The sequence below is a fragment of the Pelobates fuscus genome, chromosome 6 (genome assembly GCF_036172605.1).
Source record: "Pelobates fuscus isolate aPelFus1 chromosome 6, aPelFus1.pri, whole genome shotgun sequence".
Classification (NCBI taxonomy): domain Eukaryota; kingdom Metazoa; phylum Chordata; class Amphibia; order Anura; family Pelobatidae; genus Pelobates; species Pelobates fuscus.
The window spans coordinates 291946289-291967271 of record NC_086322.1 but is presented as its reverse complement, the minus strand read 5'-3'; the positions used below and the strand labels follow the sequence as shown (position 1 = coordinate 291967271).

At 37.0% G+C, this 20983-nt stretch overlaps 1 protein-coding gene across 1 annotated transcript; it reads right to left on the bottom strand.

Moving 5' to 3' along the window:
- Nucleotides 1–2034: 2034 nt before the first annotated feature.
- On the bottom strand, nucleotides 2035–19280 carry LOC134615066 (myosin-4-like). The gene is made up of 40 exons (XM_063459440.1): nucleotides 19264–19280; nucleotides 17183–17395; nucleotides 16951–17094; nucleotides 16410–16566; nucleotides 16293–16320; nucleotides 16077–16191; nucleotides 15636–15728; nucleotides 15476–15539; nucleotides 15290–15388; nucleotides 14443–14546; nucleotides 14212–14350; nucleotides 13959–14077; nucleotides 13723–13872; nucleotides 13461–13631; nucleotides 13065–13371; nucleotides 12905–12969; nucleotides 12674–12761; nucleotides 12089–12206; nucleotides 11815–11938; nucleotides 11596–11732; nucleotides 11250–11505; nucleotides 10920–11162; nucleotides 10650–10826; nucleotides 10407–10552; nucleotides 10218–10308; nucleotides 9749–10138; nucleotides 9544–9670; nucleotides 7084–7202; nucleotides 6733–6929; nucleotides 6462–6645; nucleotides 5800–5965; nucleotides 5284–5408; nucleotides 4877–5185; nucleotides 4527–4730; nucleotides 4303–4428; nucleotides 4019–4189; nucleotides 3826–3930; nucleotides 3612–3707; nucleotides 2401–2532; nucleotides 2035–2182 (listed from the first exon to the last, which is right to left on the bottom strand). Exons 2-40 carry the CDS (start codon nucleotides 17381–17383, stop codon nucleotides 2165–2167), a joined length of 5805 nt encoding a protein of 1934 aa, XP_063315510.1. The 5' UTR covers nucleotides 17384–17395; nucleotides 19264–19280; the 3' UTR covers nucleotides 2035–2164.
- Nucleotides 19281–20983: the final 1703 nt, after the last annotated feature.

Sequence of the window (20983 nt, the reverse complement as noted above, 5' to 3'; positions counted from 1 at the left end):
GTATGTGTCGTGTGTGTATGTATGTGTCGTGTGTGTCTGTATGTGTGTGTGTGTGCGTGTATGTGTGTCTTTGTGTGTGTGTATGTATGTGTGTCTTGTGTGTGTGTGTGTGTCTGTATGTGTGCCTGTATGTGTGTGTGTCTGTATGTGTGTCATATGTGTGTGTCTGTATGTGTTCCTGTCTGTCATAGTGGGCTACCTAGCTCAGCCTTCCTACTGGGCATTGCTACAAGGAAGGTTAAAAAATAGAAAAAAGGGAAAAAAAGGTGGGGAGGAGAATTGAGGAGGGAGAGGAGATGAGCTGACGCACAAATGAGAAATCATATTATGCGCAAACAGAGAAGTCGTCTGAATATCACTGAAAGAGACCTTTGTTTGTTCCTTACGAAAATCGAACCAGATATCAAATATTTAGTCTCGCAGCATCAACCTCAAGGATCTCATTAATCACTAGTAAAGGTCATTTCAATTTACTTTATTGTTTTCTCATTAAACTTTATAAACCTGCATTAAGTAGAAATAAAAAGATAAATGTACGTACATTTTTTTTTTTAAACACCCTCCTTTCTAAAAAATATTCTGCATTTGCGCGAAAACTGGTGGGCGGTAAGGAAATTTTTTTCAACCAAAAAGATGCATTAGTGGGCGGTAGGTAAAAAAAGGTTGACTACCACTGCCCTAAATGGTAGTGAACTAGGGATAACCACACACGAGAAGGATTTGGGAATTGTTATAGACAACAAATTAGGTAGCAATATGCAATGTCAATCTGCCGTTGCTAAGGCCAGTAAGGTTTTGTCATGTATAAATAGGGGCATAAATTCTCGAGATGAAAATATAATTTTGCCTCTTTCTAAATCGCTGGTAAGACCACACCTTGAATATGCTGTGCAATTTTGGGCACCTGTTCTAAAGAAGGATATCATGGCACTAGAAAAAGTGCAGAGACGAGCTACAACATTGATAAAAGGAATGGAGCATTTTAGTTATGAAGAAAGGTTAAAAAATGTAAATCTCTTCAGTTTGGAAAAACTGCGCCTTAGAGGGGATATGATAACATTATACAAATATATTTGGGGCCAGTACAAACCATTATCTGGAAATCTATTCATAAACAGGGCTATACATAGGACACGAGGTCACACATTTAGGCTGGAAGAAAGGAGATTTCATCTAAGGCAAAGAAAAGGTTTTTTTACAGTAAGAGCAATAAGGATATGGAATTCATTGCCGGAAGAGGTGGTTTTGTCAGAGTCTATACAGATGTTTAAATTGCAATTGGATAAATACTTGCAAAAACATAACATACAGGGATATAATTTCTAATTAGTGGGGTAATAGCTGCTTGATCCAAGGAGACATCTGACTGCTATTTGGGGGTCAAGAAGAATTTTTTTCCTAGTTTGTTGCAAAATTGGAAGCGCTTCAGACTGGGTTTTTTGCCTTCTTTTGGATCAACAGCAAAAGCATATGTGAGGAAGGCTGAACTTGATGGACGCAAGTCTCTTTTCAGCTATGTAACTATGTAACTATATGACTAATTAAAGGGCAATGGTCTCTTCTGAAAGTTACCTTGTTGAATAAAACATTGAAAATCCAGTTTTATTCCAGAGCACATATTGCAAACTAGACAAAATGAAACTTTGCTTAATTTCTCTGTATACTTTCTCTGTGTTGACTGCCAGGTACAAAGGACAGAGCTTATAACAATGATTGAGAGGGAGCTAGAATGGAAGTGCCCAGTTGCAGGATCAAGAGTTAAGGTTTCGTTCATTTAATTTAGTTTTTCAGACTTTACAAGTGTATTTATATTTGCTAAATATAGGGGAATAAGTAAGCATAGTATGAAAAATCCACAGTTCCCTTTTAATGTTTATTGCTAATGAATATTTTTGTAAAGGTAAATAAAAGAATATATGTTTGACTGTGGATTATACTTTTCGCTCAACAGTCAGATATTATAAAGCTGTTCACACCTTACTGACGTAATAGTGTTATAATCAATCTATTTCAAATAAGTAACATGACAACACATTGAAAAATGCAAATATATAATTTATTTAGGGTAAAACAGGGGATGTGGTTTGAGGTTAAGTGCCACAAAAAAAAGAAGAAAGAAATTCACATTTTGCAAGTTTCTCCCTCTTCAGTCATTCAAACTTCTTCACTCCTGCCCTTCTTTCTGTAAGACGAATGATATAGATTAAATTAAACAATCTGCAGCTATAATCCAAGGTTATGCTTTTGAGTTATAGAAGTCCCGCTCTATTAAAAAGCTTGATAATGCCAGTTTTGAGGAATACTACTTCATCCATAAAGAACTTTTAGGGTAAATAACTAAAGGTAAACTTAACATGATAGAAAAATTGTATCACCAGTGACTTAGAACTAGGGTTGTACCTTGCCAACATCACGGCTCTTAGCTCTGAGCTTGTTCACTTGAGACTCGGCAATGTCTGCTCTCTCCTCAGCTTCCTCTAGCTCATGCTGGACCTTCCTGAACCGACCCAAGTGAGCGTTGGCTTGTTCCTCCTGAGACACAAGAATGAATGAAGAATAATTAAAAAAGTATTTAAAAAAAAAAAAAGAGACCTATGTGTCCACTTGTAGTTAAGGTGCAGCAGACTAGCATGTTACCACAAACCCAGCAGCCAAATAGTCTAATCGCAATAGCCTGAGCTACTAATTAGCATTTTGGTACAACGTTTAGGCCTCAAAATTGTTTCAATACTGTTTCATAGTTCCATAAGCGATAACTACACTGTTGTTTTAATAATGTTTTATAGCTCCATAAGCGATAACTACACAGGGATAAACGGCGGCTATACGACTATTTACTGAGTACCTAGACTAGCCAGCGTTAATACTACCCATATCACACGTGTAACTCACTCTCTGCGTCACTGGTTTGACCATAGCCACCACTGCCTGACAATCCCTGAACCTGCTATAACATACTTGACTAATATAACGCACACCCGGGAGAAAGCTACTACATGACTTCAACCCAGATGGGGGACCCTAGCTAACTTTCAGCTTCTGAAAGTATCTTATATAAGCGTTAACTGCACCACTTGTTTAACTTAATACTCCAAGCAGTCAACAGTAGTCGCAGAGCTAAAGCTTTACACAGCACTAACTATCCTAACTATAAGATTTAAAGCATAAATATGTGCTAATGTTATTGTGATAATGCTGGTTAAGAATGCTAAACGATTGGTAGGTTGTGGCTATAACACTTGTGACTAGTAAATCTCAACACTCTATATCACGGTTCTTCCGATTTAGCAAAGCTGCTAATTTAGCGCAGATCAAGATAGTCACTTTAACTGTAAAAGGCAACCGATGTTAACTCCTGTTATGTTTCTACATTTATATACAAAAATGTGCATTGCTCAAACGCCATCACTGTAATATCAATGTGCTATGTTGATGCTTGCGAATGCTATTGTGGCAGAGTGAGCTGTTTTGTCTACTTATGCACTCAAAAAAAAAGAATTAAAAAAAAAAAAAAAAAAAAAAAAAAAAAGAGATCACTACTAAGGGGAAACAGGGTATTCTAATTAGTCTTTGGCTGGCTACAAAAAATAACCCATTTGGTTTGTACTTACAGATTCCTCAGCTTGTCTCTTGTAGGCCTTTACTTTCAGCTGCAGTTTGTCTACCAGATCCTGCAATCTCAGGACATTTTTCCTGTCTTCTTCAGTCTGAAAGAGGAAAAACAGTTTTACAGAATCTACTAGAGATCATGGCATTATTATTTTTTTTGGAATAAGTTTTATTTTGACCAGTGTCATTTGATTACACAGAGGAATAATCCTTTACCTGGTAAGATAGCTCCTTCACTCTCCTCTCGTATTTGCGCACACCTTTAATTGCCTCAACTCCACGCTTCTGTTCGTTATCCAGTTCGTTCTCTAGTTCTCGAACCTGCAGATCACATCAGCAGATTACGGATTATTATTTTGCAATTTCTAAAGTCAACCTCATTCGCCACAACCCAGTGACTTGTACGTACTCTGGACTCAAGCTTCTGAAGTTGCTTCTTGCCACCCTTCAGTGCTAACTGCTCAGCTTCATCCAGACGATGCTGCAGATCCTTCACAGATTGCTCAAGGTTCTTCTTCATTCTCTCCAAGTGAGAGCTGGTGTCCTGCTCCTTCTTCAGTTCCTCTGCCATAAGAGCAGCCTTTGAAAAAATTTAAGAAGACCATGAAAAACATCAAAAACTCCCCCCAAAAAACAAATAAAGAAAAACAAAAAGCAAACTGCTCATAACGTGGAAACTTGGGACAAACATACATCGGTGATGGCCTTCTTGGCTTTCTCCTCAGCATTTCTTGATTCTTGGACAGCTTCCTCAGCTTCACTCTGGAGTTGAGCAATGTCAGACTCAAGCTTCTTCTTGGTGTTGATGAGGCTGGTGTTCTGAAGTGGAGACGAATATATAGTGTATTAATTATTCCATCTAATTAGGCACATTCTGTCAATGCACATTTAATTTGTTTCCATCTTAATTATTTTACCTGTGAGTGCAGAAGCTGGACGCGTTCACTTGCATCCAGGAGCTCTTGTTCTGCAGCCTTACGAGATCTCTCTGTTTGTTCCAGAGCAGACCTGTTCTCTTCAAGTTCAGCCTGCAGCAGATTGGTTCTACGTTCAATCACGGCCACCTGTTCCTTCAGATCTTCTTGTCCTCTTACTGCATCATCAAGATGAAGCTGGGTATCCTGTTAAAGAAATATCAAAATATATGTTCATGGTGTTCCCTATTATGGACAATTTTCTATACAACACATTTTAAGAACCAATGGCTCTAACATTAGTGTAAAAATAATTAATATAAATATTTTTCTGCGTGGTACTCCTGAAATACCTTAAATTGGGCCTGCACATTGCGGAGCTGTTTCTGTGCCTCTGCAGCCTGGCGGTTGGCATGGCTGAGCTGGATTTCAAGTTCATTCAAGTCTCCTTCCATCTTCTTCTTCAGTCTCAGGGCATCATTCCTGCTTCTGATTTCAGAGTCCAGTGTGCTCTGCAGGGTATCAACAGCTCTATTGGAGTTCCTCTTTAGCTGTTCAATCTCTTCATCCTTCTCTTTAATTTTTCTATCCACCTCAGATTTTATCTGGTTTAATTCCAGCTGAACACGTAGGATCTTGGCTTCTCCATGTTCCAAAGATCCCTATTAGAAATATACATGTATCATTGGTTGTTTAAAAGTATCCCTTCACAAGGCAACATTGGTTGCAGCTTTTTTATTAATTTATTTCAGGCACATACCTCTGCTTCCTCCAGGGCAGCCTGTAGGTCGCTCTTTTCCTGCTCAACTTGCTTCTTAGCCTTCTCCAGCTCGTTAATAGATTTACCAGTTTCACCGATTTGCTCAGTGAGATCTGAGATCTCCTCTAGAAAAGTAATGAACAAATATTTATTTAGACTTTGCTCCACAGTGTATTTAAGTTTATTGTAAGTTATGCAGAAATTCAGCAGTACTAATATGTATGAAGTTGGGATCTGTTGTGGAATAAGTACTACAGAAGAAAATACAATAGAAAGAGATTTAGGAGACTAGGAGACATAATGGTCCCATTTCATACATAAAATGTTAAAATGTCAATATAGTTCAGGTCATGCATGGTCCTTACCACAGTTCCACTTCTTGTGTATGTGTTTGTTTAGTTGCCATCTGTATAACTATACTAATGCTAATACTAGAAAATATGCTTAAATTAAGTTGAAGAATTATTGTGAAGTTACCAATGTCTTCTGTAACCAATGTAATATAGATAAACCTACGTTGCAAGTTCTTGTTTTCACGTTTCAAGGTCTCAACTTGTTCCAGAGCCTCCTCATAAGCATTCTTCAGCTTGAAGATATCGGTGCTCAGGCCACGGGATTCTTTCTGAGCAGCCTCCAGCTCAGCCTGACCCTCTTCGTATTTCTGCTTCCATTCTACCAGGACCTATTATATTAATACAGAATGATAATGTGTTGATATTGCAGATTTTCTTTTTTGTTCGCAAATTTAGGAATTTGTTTTCAATGTCTAAGTGTTGGTGCACAAAATTTAAAAAACACCCTTCGTGCATACAAAGCAACCTCTTAAGGTGATGTTTAAAATTCGCCACTTTGGTATATTCTGGGTGTATATAAACCCAGTAATAACGTGATATTGTAGTTCAACCTGCAATATGACAAATATAAATATACTTGCAAACTTGTAAGTACACAATTGCGGTATCTTTTATACCATGCAGTTTTACACAATAAAATGCCAAATGTTGATTTGGCATGTTATTGTGCAAAACTTTCGTTTTCTACTGTATTTAAATCTTATTACCAAGATTTCACGTTGGTTGTTACATAGTTACATTGTTGCAATTAAATTATATTGCCCCATTCACTGTATTTACTGTGCCACCTTATTTATAGACCTATATACTGTTTTCAATATCTACCTTGTCGAAGTTCCTCTGCTTCTTGTCTAGAGCAGCTGCTGCACTGTTGGCTCTCTCAACATCCACCAACAGGTCCTCCACCTCAGACTGTAGCCTCTGCTTGGTCTTTTCCAGGGAGGCAGATTTAGAGTTCACAGCCTCTACCTGTTCCTCAGCATCCTGCAAGCGCTGGGCAAGCTTCTTCCTATAAGGACATTGAAGGTGGTATTTAATGACCATATTCAAAGCGCTATAACATTATTTATATTGGTTTTATATAGTGGAAACATACTTTGCCTCTTCCAGTTCCTCTGTGCGCTGAATGGCATCAGTTTCATATTTGGTCCTCCATTGAGCAACTTCACCATTTGCTTTGGACAAAGAGCGCTGAAGCTCAGCCTTGGCCTCTTGTTCCTCCTCATATTGCTCACGGAGCAAGTCGTTGTCATGACGGGAGGATTGGAGTGCGTGAGCCAGGGCATTCTTAGCCTGAAAAAATTGGGAAATATGTATTCAGTGTAATGACAGAACGGAAGGTTTGAAAATTAATGTTATATAGCAGGTGATCTCTTTATAGACTTAATCCGATGCCCTAATCAACAATTTGTAATACATTGATATTCAGAAGTCCTCATAGTTTTACCTTTGATTCCTCCTCAAGTTGCCTCTTGAGTTCCTCTACTTGTTGTGTGAAACCTTGCTTTCCTCTTGAGAGCTGTGAAACCAGAGATTCCCTCTCTTCAAGCTGGCGGGCGAGCTCACCTAGAGTGAACCAAAAATTAATGCAAAGCTTTGCAAACACCAATAAGCAATGTTGTATGTAGCAATGTGCTGAACTAAATTACTATTTAATTTGACGTGACAATGGGGTGCCTTGGCTACCCACTTGGAAATAGGTTGACATTCTCACCTTCGAAACCCATATTTGTCTTAGTTAAAACTGTTTCTGGGGGAAATTGCAAGGTAGTTCTTTTTGAGTTTCAAAGGTTTTGATATTTGGGAAATACTGCTTCCTTACCTATATTGATTGCACACCAGTTACAGGCTTACAAACTTTCACCACGCGGGTACCTCACTACTCAAACTTTTTAAAATGCAGCGAAAACCTACTGACCTCTGTTAGATGGCTTGTACCTTCAGCCTTTCTGGTCTGCTGTATTATCTCTAATGTTCTGTCTAAACTCTTTTTCATAGTCCTTGGTTTTTATTCCTCTCTAAACCTCAGGACCCATTCACAAATGCTAAAAATAAATGGGCAGCTAAAATTGCATTGGCAAGTCAAAGAGCCATAGCTGAACTGTGGCCAGATAGTAAACAGTTCAGCTATCTGCAAAATCAACTAGGCAATGGATACAATGACTGCTGCAGTTCATGATACCCACAAAACCTTTATTAAAATTCATGATTTATGGCTCTTTCCCCCTCATCTTCGTTAGCAGATTTCTCGACTTTTCTCCTCTACGTGTCTTTATTTGCCCCTTTCATTCTATTTTTTTATTTCTTGTTTTGCTGGATGTATTGTTAATTCAGGCAAATACTTATATCCAAGGACACCATTTATTGTTTCTGTCTGTGTTACCTTATGCTGCTATTATTGTTAATGAATGTATTCTCCTATATTCATTTATGGGGCCTTCTTTAATTGAATTTACAAAAAAGGAGAATTTGTTTGGCATTTATCAGCATTATCTTTCTCCGTAACCTGTGGTTTGTTCGTTTTGTAAAGGTACAAGTTATATATTTTGAAATTTTCTATTTTCATTTTTATGATTCTTGAAATGTTCTTGGGTGACATGCAAATTTCATATGACCTTTGTAAAATATACTGTATACAGAGAGATCAAAACAATACTTAGGGTATACACATGTATGAGTATTTTTTTTTTCTTTTGTCATTTTTTTTTATTACATTTTTTTTGTTTTTACTTAGCCTTTTTCCAGTTTATATTTTGTTGATTCTAAATATTTTCATTTTTTAATGTTCGTTTTTCTTCCTATTCTTGCAAATATTCCACCATAGAGATCCCTTTCCTGTATATTGTACATATAGATACTTTTAACCTTTAGGAATCATTTGGACTGACACTTGTTTCTGGTGGGTATGTTTTCGACACCACACTGATTTTCTATGTGGGCACCATTCTACATTTATATTGCCAGGCAATTATAATGACTTAACAAGAGGAACTACAAATCCAAAGTTCCGGCTATGTGTTCCACGGTGGAAAGCATGCCATAGTGTGAAACCGGATATCAGGATAGTGTTCCACAGTGGAACGTACGCTGCACATTGAAATAAACTGAATCTTCATCAAGCCCTTATTTAAGCTTGGACAAAGATGGAGAACTGCACATTCCTGAGGAAGTTGTTTTGGATAAAACACATTCGATTGCTGCTGGTACTCTTTGGACTTTGTTTTAATGTTGTATTATTGATTTTATTGTTTTATGGGTACCTGCTTTTCTTAAGAACAGTACTAGATTGGCAAGTGCTCCTTTGGTCCACTTGGAGTAGAGATAAGCCTATCTTCCTTTTAGGTTTGTAAGTACAACTTTAAATTATAATCTTTTTATATACAATATTGCACTATTTGTTATTTCTTATCTTTCCATACATATCTGAGGACGTGGAAAGTGAAGTTATCAGCCTCTTGGAATATGCCCCTGTGGTGGAGAAAAGCCTGCTACTCTTGTCCTACTTGTGAGTTTTCGACCTCTCTCCCACTCTGGTCCTTTCACATAGCTTACTTCACCATATACATTTTCCCTTTTCTTTTAGATGTTCTCACTAGATTGTATATTTATTATCCTGTTTTGCAGGCTGTGTTTTTTTTTCTCATATACATCACCTGTGTGAGTTATAACACCATCCTTGTATATGTAGTTTTGGTAAATATTTAGGGTTTACTCCTTGAAAATCGTGAGTTGAGGTAAAAGTAAAGCCTATAGAAAAGCTCAGGCTCAATTAGTCAAGCTGTCAGAATATTGATGGATTGGGAAATGTTTTCAAGCTAGCTATGTTGGTCTATATTTTGCGATTCCCTTGGATCATTTGGTTTGCTTCAAAATCTTTCAATATCTTTCAATTTATTTTTCTACATACCATTCTCAGTTTGGAAGCGGGCCCTTTGGGTAGTTAGGTCATTGAGAAGACGTTGATGTTCATCATCCTTTGCCTTCACTTCACTGAGTTGGTCTTCAAGCACACGGTTCACTTTTTCAAGGTTGGCCTAGAAGAAAAATTGGTAATATGATAACTTGCACAATTACAGATCAGAAAAAATAAGTGTTCCTAACTAACCACTTACCTTTGATTTGGAGACATTTTCGAGATTGCTGGCGAGATCATCAATCTCCATTTTCAGCTCACTCTTCTCTTTCTCCAGCTTCTGCTTGACACGTTGTAGGTTATCAATTTGTTCCCCAAGTTCAGCAACACTGTCAGCATGCTTCTTGCGCAGAGTAGAGGAAGTAACTTCATTCTGAAGGGTAGCTTCCTCCAAGTCACGTCTCAGTTTCTGGAACTCTGCTTCACGCTTCTTGTTCAGCTCAATTTGAGCAGAGGTAGCACCTCCGGCCTCTTCAAGTCTCTCACTGATCTCTTCAAGTTCTCTGGAGAGATCAGCCCTCTGTTTCTCAACCTTGGCACGAGCTGCACGTTCTGCTTCAATTTCCTCCTCAAGTTCTTCAATACGAGCCTAGAACACCAGAGGTAAATGTTGTAGGGAAAATGCAATGTAGCTCATAGGATTACAAAACTGACTTGCACAAACATACCTGAAGTTCCTTGATCTTCTTCTGCAACTGAGATCCCAGGGACTGCTCATCTTCTATCTTTGATTGAAGTTGACTAATTTCAAAGTCCTTCCTGTGTGTTAACAGAAAATATAATGGCTTTTGTTAAACAGCTCTAAACAAATAGGTTTTAAAACAAAAGAAACACAAACATAAACAATAAAGACGAACTTCTTGAGTTTTTCATCAGTTTGCTGTTTGTCATTTTCAAGATCGATGACAGTTTCCTGGGACAGCTTCAGATCACCTTCAAGCTTCCTCTTGGCTCTCTCCAGATCAAGACGGAGTTTCTTTTCTTGTTCTAGAGATCCTTCAAGCTAAAAGGAGAGATAAATCACGTTGTATTACAATGGTTACAAGACAATAGCAAGACAATGTTTTAGAACATAATGTTCCATTTCCACTTGTACTTACGTCATCTACTTGCTGTTCTAGCTTAGTCTTGGCTTTTGTCAAACTGTTGACTTTGTCCTCTTCAGCTTGCAGATCATCAAGTGTTTGTTGATGAGCCTCTTGAAGGGCTTTCTTCTCCTTACTAACTTTGGACACATTCTCATCAAGGACTGCAAGTTCCTCAGTGAGGTTTTTAACCTAAACGTAAATCAAAAATTGTGATTCAAAATACATAATGCAAGCTTATTAAGCATTAAGTAGCAAAAGGGTTATCCTCATTAGTCTTTGCACCTTGTTTTCTGTAGCATGTTTTTCCTTTTCTACTTTAGCCAATGTAAGCTCCAAATCATCAATATCTTTCTTCAGCTCAGAGCATTCATCCTCCAGTTTCCTCTTCTTGGCAGTAAGTTCAGCATTACTTTCCTCTTCATCTTCAAGCCTCTCTGTGATCTCCTTGATTTTAGATTCCAGTTGGATTTTGCTCTTGATGAGGCCTTCACATCTTTCCTCTGCATCAGCCAGAGTCTCACCTTCCTGTATTCAAAAAATAATGCATTTTTCAAATATTTGAATTTGCCTTTATTGTTTAGATATACTCTGTTTATATTTGTATCTTCTTACCGACTGAACTTGCAGAAGCAAATCATTCTTCTCCTGAAGCAGGGAAACCATTTTCTCTTCCAGTTCCTTCTTCTTGGCTTCTGACTTTATCAAAGCTTCCTTGGTCTTCTCAAACTCTTCTTTCATGTTTGCCATCTCCTTCTCAGTCTCCGCACTCTGCAGGAGAGGTTTGATCTTGAAGTACAGTTTCATCCAAGGCCAGTGTTTGACATTCATGAATGACCTGACATTGTACTGGATGATGAAGATTGCTTCCCTGTGTAATTGATTTACAGAAAATAAGTATTTATTCTAACCCAGTTAGTTCTTCATTAACACTTTTTTGAGAATATTACATAAACGTTACCGTCTCTCAATCATCTTCTTGAACTCGGTTCTCATCAGGAAACCTCTGCAAAGAGCTTGAGTGCGAGTAATAAGTTGTGCCAACTTTTCATCTCTCATCTCTTCCAGGGTACCCAGAAGACCAGCTTTGAAGAACACCTGCAAAGGAGAGAAAACCATTATAATAACCTCTAAAACACCAATATATATGTTTGTCTTTAATGTTTCAGTCTCTTCATACCTTTGTGTGGCCAAATTTGTACTGAGTGTGATCAACATCAATGGAGCCCAGAAGTTTCTCAGAAGCCTTCTTGCTGTCAACAAACTGCCCGTCTGGAATAACGCTGGCATTCAACACTTTGTAACTTCATAAAAGTTAAAAATAATTTTGGGTTTAAATTGAGGGCAAATGTATAATTTTATAAAAACAATGTTTGTTTTATCGCACATACATGTAAAAAGAATACTTATTCATTTAATCTATCAGTTTATTTAAAGTAATACATAAAATATACCGTTGTTTGAAGTCAGCATAGATGATTCTGCTGGGGAATCCTTTCCTGCAAATTCTGATACCCTCCAACACACCGTTACATCTCAACTGGTGGATAATCAGATGGTTTTCCATGATACCTGACGGAGTGAAAAATTGATCATGGTTTAAGGTGGACAACATCCTAACAGTGAAATACACTGTTCTCTTATTGTTTAGACTGGAAGAAAGAAGATTTCATCTAAGGCAAATAATTTTTTTTTTTACTATAAGAACAATAAGGATGTGGAATTCTCTGCCTGAAGAAGTGGTTTTATCAGAGTCCATACAGATGTTCAAACAGTAACTAGATGCATACTTGCAAAAACAGAATATTCAGGGATATACTTTTTCAATGTAGGGTAATAGCTGCTTGATCCAAGGATAAATCCGACTGCCATTCTGGGGTCAAGAAGGAATTTTCTTCCTAGTTTTATTTTTTTTGCCTTCTTTTGGATCAACAGCAAAAAACAAATGTGAGGAAGGCTTAACTTGACGGACACAAGTCTCTTTTCAGTTACCGTATGTAACTTATTAAATAAATACTATATTCAGAATAGAAATTTACCAGGAGTTTTGGACTCATTAGGAATCAAACAACGCACAAAGTGTGGGTGAGTGCTTCTCAAGGTGCTCATCAGCTTGTTCAGATTTTCCTGAAACAGATATAGAAAATATGTAATTCAGTGTGATGTCTGACGCTTAAACTGGGGTAGAAGTAAAGCTACATTTGATATGAAAAATGAATACTGATAAATGTCCAGATTTGTGTAAAGTAAGCAATATAAAATGTACATACCCTGAACAAAGCAGACACAGTCTGGAAGGAGCCTCCCTTCTTCTTCTTTCCACTCTTTGCACCATCTGTTTTTTAAAGGTAATGGGAGTTATTTGTTAAACTAATAAACGATAATGTGGAAGCAGTGACTAGTTTTACATGATACATTTTTCAAACCCACCATCAGTAGCTGCATAGCTGGAGTAGAGTAAGGACAACAGTTTCATTGAAGACTTCTGGTAAAGCTGAACAACAGAATCGTTCAGTGGGTCCTTGTTCTTGTCCAGCCAGCCACTGATATTGTAGTCCACAGTACCAGCATAGTGGACCAGAGAGAAGTGAGCTTCAGCCTTTCCTTTGGCAGGCTTGGGTTTCTCAAAGTTCTTGCACTTGCCAAGATGCTGTTCATACAGTTTGTTCTTGAAGGATGTGTCAGTGGCCTTGGGGAACATGCACTCCTCTTCAAGGATTGAGAAGATGCCCATTGGCTGAAAATGTACATATCAGTGAGAATTTCATACATCGTTAACCTGTGTTTCCACAGCACAACTTCCCTGGATTCATTTTTGGAACCCACCTTCTCAATGAGTTCAATGCAGGCAGCCAGATCCATACCAAAGTCAATGAACTCCCAGTCAATGCCTTCCTTCTTGTATTCTTCCTGTTCCAGGACGAACATGTGGTGGTTGAAGAACTGCTGCAGCTTCTCATTGGTGAAGTTGATGCAGAGCTGCTCTAAGCTGTTGAACTGTAGACGATAAAAGGGGATTAAATAAAATGTACTTGGTTTTAAGTTATAAAAATATAGTTGACAAAGTTTAAAATAAATGTTTACTTACATCAAAGATTTCAAAACCAGCGATATCCAGCACACCAATGAAGAACTGTCTTGGCTGCTTAGTGTCCAACTGTTGGTTGATACGTATGACCATCCACAAGAACAGCTTTTCATACACTGACTTGCACAGGGCACCAACTGCGTTGTTACACTGAAGGGAACAGACATAGGGTGAGCTTCTGCAGAGAACTGCAAACATCTTAACAATAATTAACTGAACACTGGAATCATAATTACCTGTTGGACAGTCTGTCCTTTGGTGACATATTCATTGCCAACCTTTACTCTTGGGTAGCACAGAGCTTTCAGCAAATCGGCAGAGTTCAAACCCATCAAATATGCGATTTTATCAGCAACTACAAGTTCAAAATAAAATAATTGTATACATATATTGGACACCAGTTTTATCCATGTTAAGCAGAGATTAGGTTTCTAATTTATATCCGTAGCAGTTGTACTGAGATTTTTTCATTGAACACTAAAGACAAACCTTCAGTGCCGTCGGGCTCAGCCTGCTCCTCTCTCTGCTTTTGCTTGAACTTCAGGTTGCCATGGTGCATGACAGCTCCTGTAAGCTTGTAGATACCAATCTTTTCTTCTGCGGTGAAACCCAGGACATCAATGGCATTCTGTAGGATGAGAAAGGAAGTTTGAAATTAAAAAACGGCACTCAGAACAGAGTTACAATGTTGTCGCTCTTCTTCATAACTTCAGCACTTACATCAGTGGCCAACAATTCCTCTTCATCATCAATACTCTTCACAACAATCTCACCCTGGCTGATGGAAGGAAAGTCATATGGATTGGTTGTAACCAGAAGTGTTTCTAGAGAAAAAGACATGTTGCATATTAGTAAAAATAAAACATTACACATGGAAGTAATAGTCTTAAATGTCTGATTTAGTGTACCTATAATCTTAATTTTACTAATGACAGGAGGCGAATATTTGCTTAAGTCTCTCTTTACTAGAACTCCACAGCAGCACATTAACACAGAGAAAAACAAACCAATCAGAAAAAAGTAAGGTACTATAAAACTCCCCTCCCCACAAATAATGTCCTATTTCTTTGCTGCTCCACATCAGTACAGGTCAGAGTACCACTGCCTCCTGCTTTTAGTGGGTGGCTGTGGGATTTTATTCTTTATTTACAGTATTTTGTAATTGGTCTATTTGGGGATTTACTGTTTTCTGTATGTTTTTATACTTCATTAGATATATTGTGTGTGGATTTGTGGGTCTTCTGTTGCTTGCCTATCCCTTGGGATTCCCCTCTATCTATTTCCCCTGTCTAAATTCCCCTCCTGTCTTTATTTATTATCTGTCCTCTTTTCTTTTTCGGGCTGTGTTTTATATCGCTCGGGGGTTTCAGGAGGCTGACTGTTGGGCTGCCTCCTCCAATCCCCCCAAGCTCCAGGACCGCAAAGTACGTCTCCAGCGGTCCAGTGTGATTTTTACCGGTCTCTGGGGTACTCGCGATGAAGCCTCCTGTCATGTTATAAAATTATGGAATGAAATCACAACCTGGTTTTGTGTTCATTGGAGAATTAAAAAATGCTGTTTAATTACCAACAATTTCTGGTTTCTTGTTTGTCATGATCTGATAGAAGATATGGTAGCTTCTTTCAGCAGACAGCTGGAAGGTAACTCTGGATTTCTCCAGCAGATCTGTTCAAATAAAAGCCAATATAAGAAATATGATATATCCCATTTATAAATAGTTAAAGATAAATTAATTTGCAATATATTCCTTACATGTTTCAATATCAGCTGAAGACAGTTTTCCGGTGGTGCCGAAGTGAATTCTGATGAATTTACCCTAAATACCATAGTGAGAGTTTAGTACGCTTGGTAACCAAATGGGGAAACATATAGATGATAACATGAAAATGTCTATTGCCTAACAAAAACTTACAAAACGAGAGGAGTTGTCATTTCTCACGGTCTTGGCATTACCGAAAGCTTCCAGCAGAGGGTTAGCCTCAATGATTTGATCTTCCAGAGTGCCCTGTCATACAGGAGTAAAATTAGTTAATTGGATGAAATCCATAATTTGGACATTAATCTCTTATCCTACACATGGAGATAGAAACATAGCGTTATGCATAGATGTACTAAAAACTACAGAGAACATGTTCTGCATCTTGTTCTGGATCAGCTGATTATTTGTTAATGAAGATGTGGAGGGGTTTGGTATCTGTTTTCAACCTAGTTAACTACATATGAATAGAAGTCAAGTAAGTGACTTCTCAGTAGCATGACAACAGTGGATAGAGAGTAATGTATAGCAGATGAGATATGCTATGAGCCTTTTGGTTCTTTAACTATGTATTAATAATCCCAATAGCTGTATTACCTTCAAGCTGTTAGTTGGCTCCTTTTTCTTGCCTTGATCTCCAATAGCCGCAATTGTTGCAAAATATTGGATGACACGTTTCGTGTTCACAGTCTTTCCGGCACCAGATTCTCCACTATGGATAAAGAAGATTAGAATGTAGAACGTCTAGAAAGGCTGAAGAAATAACTAGAACTTGAAAGATACAATGACAATATACTGACAATAAATACTTACGTAATCAGGACAGATTGATTGACACGATCTGCAAACAGGACATGTGAATTAGTAGAATATTCATAGTATTACGTGTTGATAAAGTAAGTCTGTTAACATGAAGAAAAGGTCAGATACCTGTCAACATGAACTGATAAGCGTTATCAGAGATGGAGAAGATGTGAGGTGGGGCTTCCATACGTTTCTTGCCTCTGTAGCCAGCAACCACCTCAGGGTTGTACACTGGGAGCCACTTGTAGGGATTCACAGTGACGCAGAAAAGGCCAGAGTAGGTCTAAACGGACAACAAAACCAATAGCGTCAATATATTTTCAAAGGCGACTATTAAGGGTTTGCATCTTTTCCCAATAAAGCATTAGTAAATGTTTTACTCTAAAGCTAATAAGTTATTTTAATATATTGTAAGGGGAACTAAGTAAATCTAGGAGGCCCATTTCTAACTTCAAACATGGATTATAGTATAGAGAAGAAATGGCATAAAATTTTAATTTTTTATTTAAATGTTTGATGGTAATGATGTAAAGTTCTATCATTGTGATATATCTATGTCACTCTTGTTTCCTTATTTCCCTTAATTAGTTTAAGTGGGGAAAAGGGGGCCCAATATCTACTTAAATTGTTTATCTGGTCTTTCTGTGGAGAAAGAGCCCCAACTTACGTAGATCATCCATGCTGCGTAACGTTCTTTGAGGTTATACAACACAGAGGCTTCATTCAAATGGGTCATCATGGCCATATCTTCAATTTTGTCATACTTGGGGGGATTTTGAGGATAAACTTGGCTTTCTTTAACAGTTACAGTCTAGAAGAAAGACAGGCATATTTCAGTACAGCTCACAATTTACCTTAATTAACAGCTGGTATGATAAGTAATAGAATTTTATATTTACCCTTCCATCATCAGTTTTCACTGTGATTTTGCCATCTTCACGAGCTGTGACTAGACCTTTCACGTACAGCTCTTTTTGGTCATCTACAAAGCAGGTGTTCTTGGCATCGAATGGCCTATTCTGGGCTTCCAATCGTTCTTTATCAGATTTACGGAGAAACTGGGCAGCCTCCCCGAAACAGGCCATCTCCCCGTCACCCATGATTGCTGGTCTCTACAAAATACACAATCTACTTTACCCGGATGTACAATAAAACGTTACAGAGTCAAATTTACTCTAATTGGCAGTATTTATTTCCACACTTTAAAAGTAGAACAGTTTATTTAGCATAGATGCACTCTCTTTAAGAAAACCGGTGAAACCGTCCTAATTCTTATGAGAAATAATTCTTAAATCTTGGGCGCACACACACACATATAGGCATTTGAGCTGGAGGCCATGTGAAATAAATATAGCTATTTTCCGATACATGCATAATTGCTACAGAGAAATTATTACGGAGGAAGATGATTCTAATGCTGAATGGTCAAGGGTCTACTCTATGATTTTCAGAGAATCAATGGGAAAAATTTGAGCTACGCACACTACTCTTGTCATGTCTTGTATAGTGGTATATAAGCAAAACAGTGAGGTTTTGGCAAAAAAGCGCGTTATCCACCAAGTGATGCAAAACAAGAAAATGTTCTTCCACTCAGCTGTTAAGGCTTACATGTTTCAATGGTTGTCAAGTCCCTTTTAGGTAATGAATGGTCATGTATTCACTCACCTAGACTTTTAGTTCTGCTTTGTTGGTTAACTTGATGATAGTGGACTCTTATATGGTTAACACTAAATTCTAAACTAAATATCCAGTACATTTAAACATAGACTGTAACATGAGACTAAAAAAGGTTTGCCATTCGTTTTTTGGTTTGTGACCAGTTAAGTAAAGTATACAAATGTAGAAAATATTATAATGTCATCCCTACGGTGTCAGACCATATTTCTTAATTTCCTTATGTACTACCCTAGGTAGCTTTATAAGATCCGAGAATATGAATATCTAAAAACCGAATGGGTTGGTTTCCCTGAGTCCTAAACAGTGATTGAAGCGCCACCTAGAGGGCAGGTGGTGAAGCACTGTAGAGTGAAATTATTAATTGTGTTTTAATTTGTGGAGCTTAATTTTAACTTAAAAATGCCAATGGAGATTGAATTTTCAAATACTATATCTTACTTTTTATTTTAAAATAATGTGCAAAGCGGGCTATTTTAGCCAACCATTCTTGGTTTTGTTAGTATTTTAAGTCATAACTGGTATAAAAAATGAACGAGTGAGTCCGAAGGCTCATGGGGCTTATATACTAAACAGTTAAATGCAGTTTAATAATTGAAGTTACAGAACTTGGGGGCCAACGCAGCATTGTTGAAATAATTCTGAAACGTCACTGAAATTAACCCCCCCAACCCAATTACAATATTTTTGCCAATTAGATTACATATCCCATAATTAATTACTTGTAAAATAAACTCTGAGTTTTAAAAACAAGTTAAGTGGATGTTATTTTATCCCCTATTAATGATTATTCGTTATTTTAAGCCCTGAGATAAAGGAGTATAGTAATGTCCAATATTCACATATACTCTATATATAGTCCATAAGAATGATATTAAAGGGGTGACACTCACATCATTTCATTGGGCGTAAACTGAAATACAATATTAAAAGGACTTCACAAGTAAAATATATTAAATATAAACCTTCTCTGTTCAGACTATATAGAACAAAACCTTAAAGGGACACTGTAGGCAACCAGACCATTTCATCATTTACTATTCAGCTGCTGATTTGGTTAATTCCGAGAGCGTCCCACTGGGAGAAAGGCTCTATATACCAGTTATTATTATTATCTCATTGAAGCGGTCTGGGTGCTGTGTCCCTTTTGCACTTAGTGCTGCAATGTAAAACATTGCAGTTCCAGAGAAATGTCCACATTGCAGCTCTAAGTCTGCCCTCAGGGGCTGTCTACCAGACTGCCACTAGAGGGCTTCCCGAATCGAAACCACTTTTTCAGAATTCAAAGCTATGTATTACTACTTACATTTTATTTCAGATGTTAAATGGGAAAACAATACAACAGTTCGCTGGAATTAAAAAAAGAAGAAAGAGAAAATGATTAAAATTTAAGAAATTTCAATAAATATCAATTAAGTCCACCCCCACTCAACCCTTCTCACAACCAAGCCTATCCCATTCTCCCTCCCTTACTTTAAGGACTTTCATCAAGCAGTCCCATGCTTCTAGAATTCATAATTAAATAAATCTTCACTCTATATTTCCATCTTTTTATCTTCAACCTCTCCCTTATAAGGCATCGAACTATGAACGTAAAAGTCATCCCCTCAACCCAACACTAGAGGCTCCACAATAACTACAATCTAGCTTTGAGTTCTTAATTGATTTATTTTTTTCCTTTACTCAATATATCAAGCTTTGCAGACTATTTTGGTGATACATAAATTAATTACAATAAGGTATATGCAAAACTTAGATATTTATTTTCCTTTTTTGTTTGTTGTGTTTATTGTTTAAATTAAATATTAAATATTGTTTTTTGTGTAACTTTGTAAAAAAAAAAAATTGCAATAAAGTTGAAATAAAATAAATAAATTTCAGATCAATCAACATATCAGAACTACATATGACTTAACTAAATGTTACGCTAATAAGCTCAGGTATCTTTTTTTTTTTTTATTTATTTATTTTTTTTTTTTACTGCCTGTTGGATGCATTGTAAAAAAGTGACAAATTCTCCCAAGCAACCCGCAGCGTTACTTACCTACAAGCAGAACCTAACCAGCTGGCAACTCTTATTCAAGCTTTTATAGCCCAACAACTGCTATCTCAGCTCTATCTACTTAAGGAATGGGGGTTTACATTGCCTTAACTGTAGGCCTACGCCAAAAGATGTCTATTCATCAAATCTAAAAATATCTCTCACAATTCAGTCTGGAAATAACCACGAGGAAGTATGTTACAATTTGCAATCAATACCGTGGAATAGGGTTGCCTGTCACTCTGACACACGGTCATAAAGCTCTAAATCAAAGTGCAAATCTGTAAAAGTAACACTATGCCATGTTTAACGACACAGGATTAGTGTGTATTAAATAGAATTACTAACAAATAGCATTGGTAATAAAATTAGATGGAAATTAAACAAATAGAATTAGGCATTTGGTCTTTGGATGTATTTAGCAATACAGATATTTTATTTTCTTGATTAGGGGATTATGAAATTGTAGCAATTATTATTATTATTATTAATTTTTTTAAAGGAATCTTCTTTTTTTTGTTTTTGAAAAATGTGAACGGGAAAAAAAAAAGCCATACATAAATTAAACTATTAATTCAGGTACTCCTATGTTATTTTAATATTATTATTATTATTATTAATCACCTATGCTATTTGTAATGATTTTATTATTTAATTCAAATACATTTATATGAATAGAAACTAAAAAAGTGTGAGAAATTAAGACATTTAATTTTTTTAGTTCTGCGTGACATTTTAACTGTGAATGTCATAATACCTCTAGATTTTACTGCAAAAAAAAATACACATATTTGTGTTCAGCAATAGCTCACAAGTACAAGAGTACCCCACATGTACAGGCTTCAGCGAAACAGGATCTAGAGGGGGTACTTGGTATGGAGATATCACCATGAGCCGACACGTTAGAGATGCTATGAAGTATGTGAACCTAGTTTAATAACTAGAACGGGCAAGCTTAATATTAATGCCAAGTGGCAAAATTATA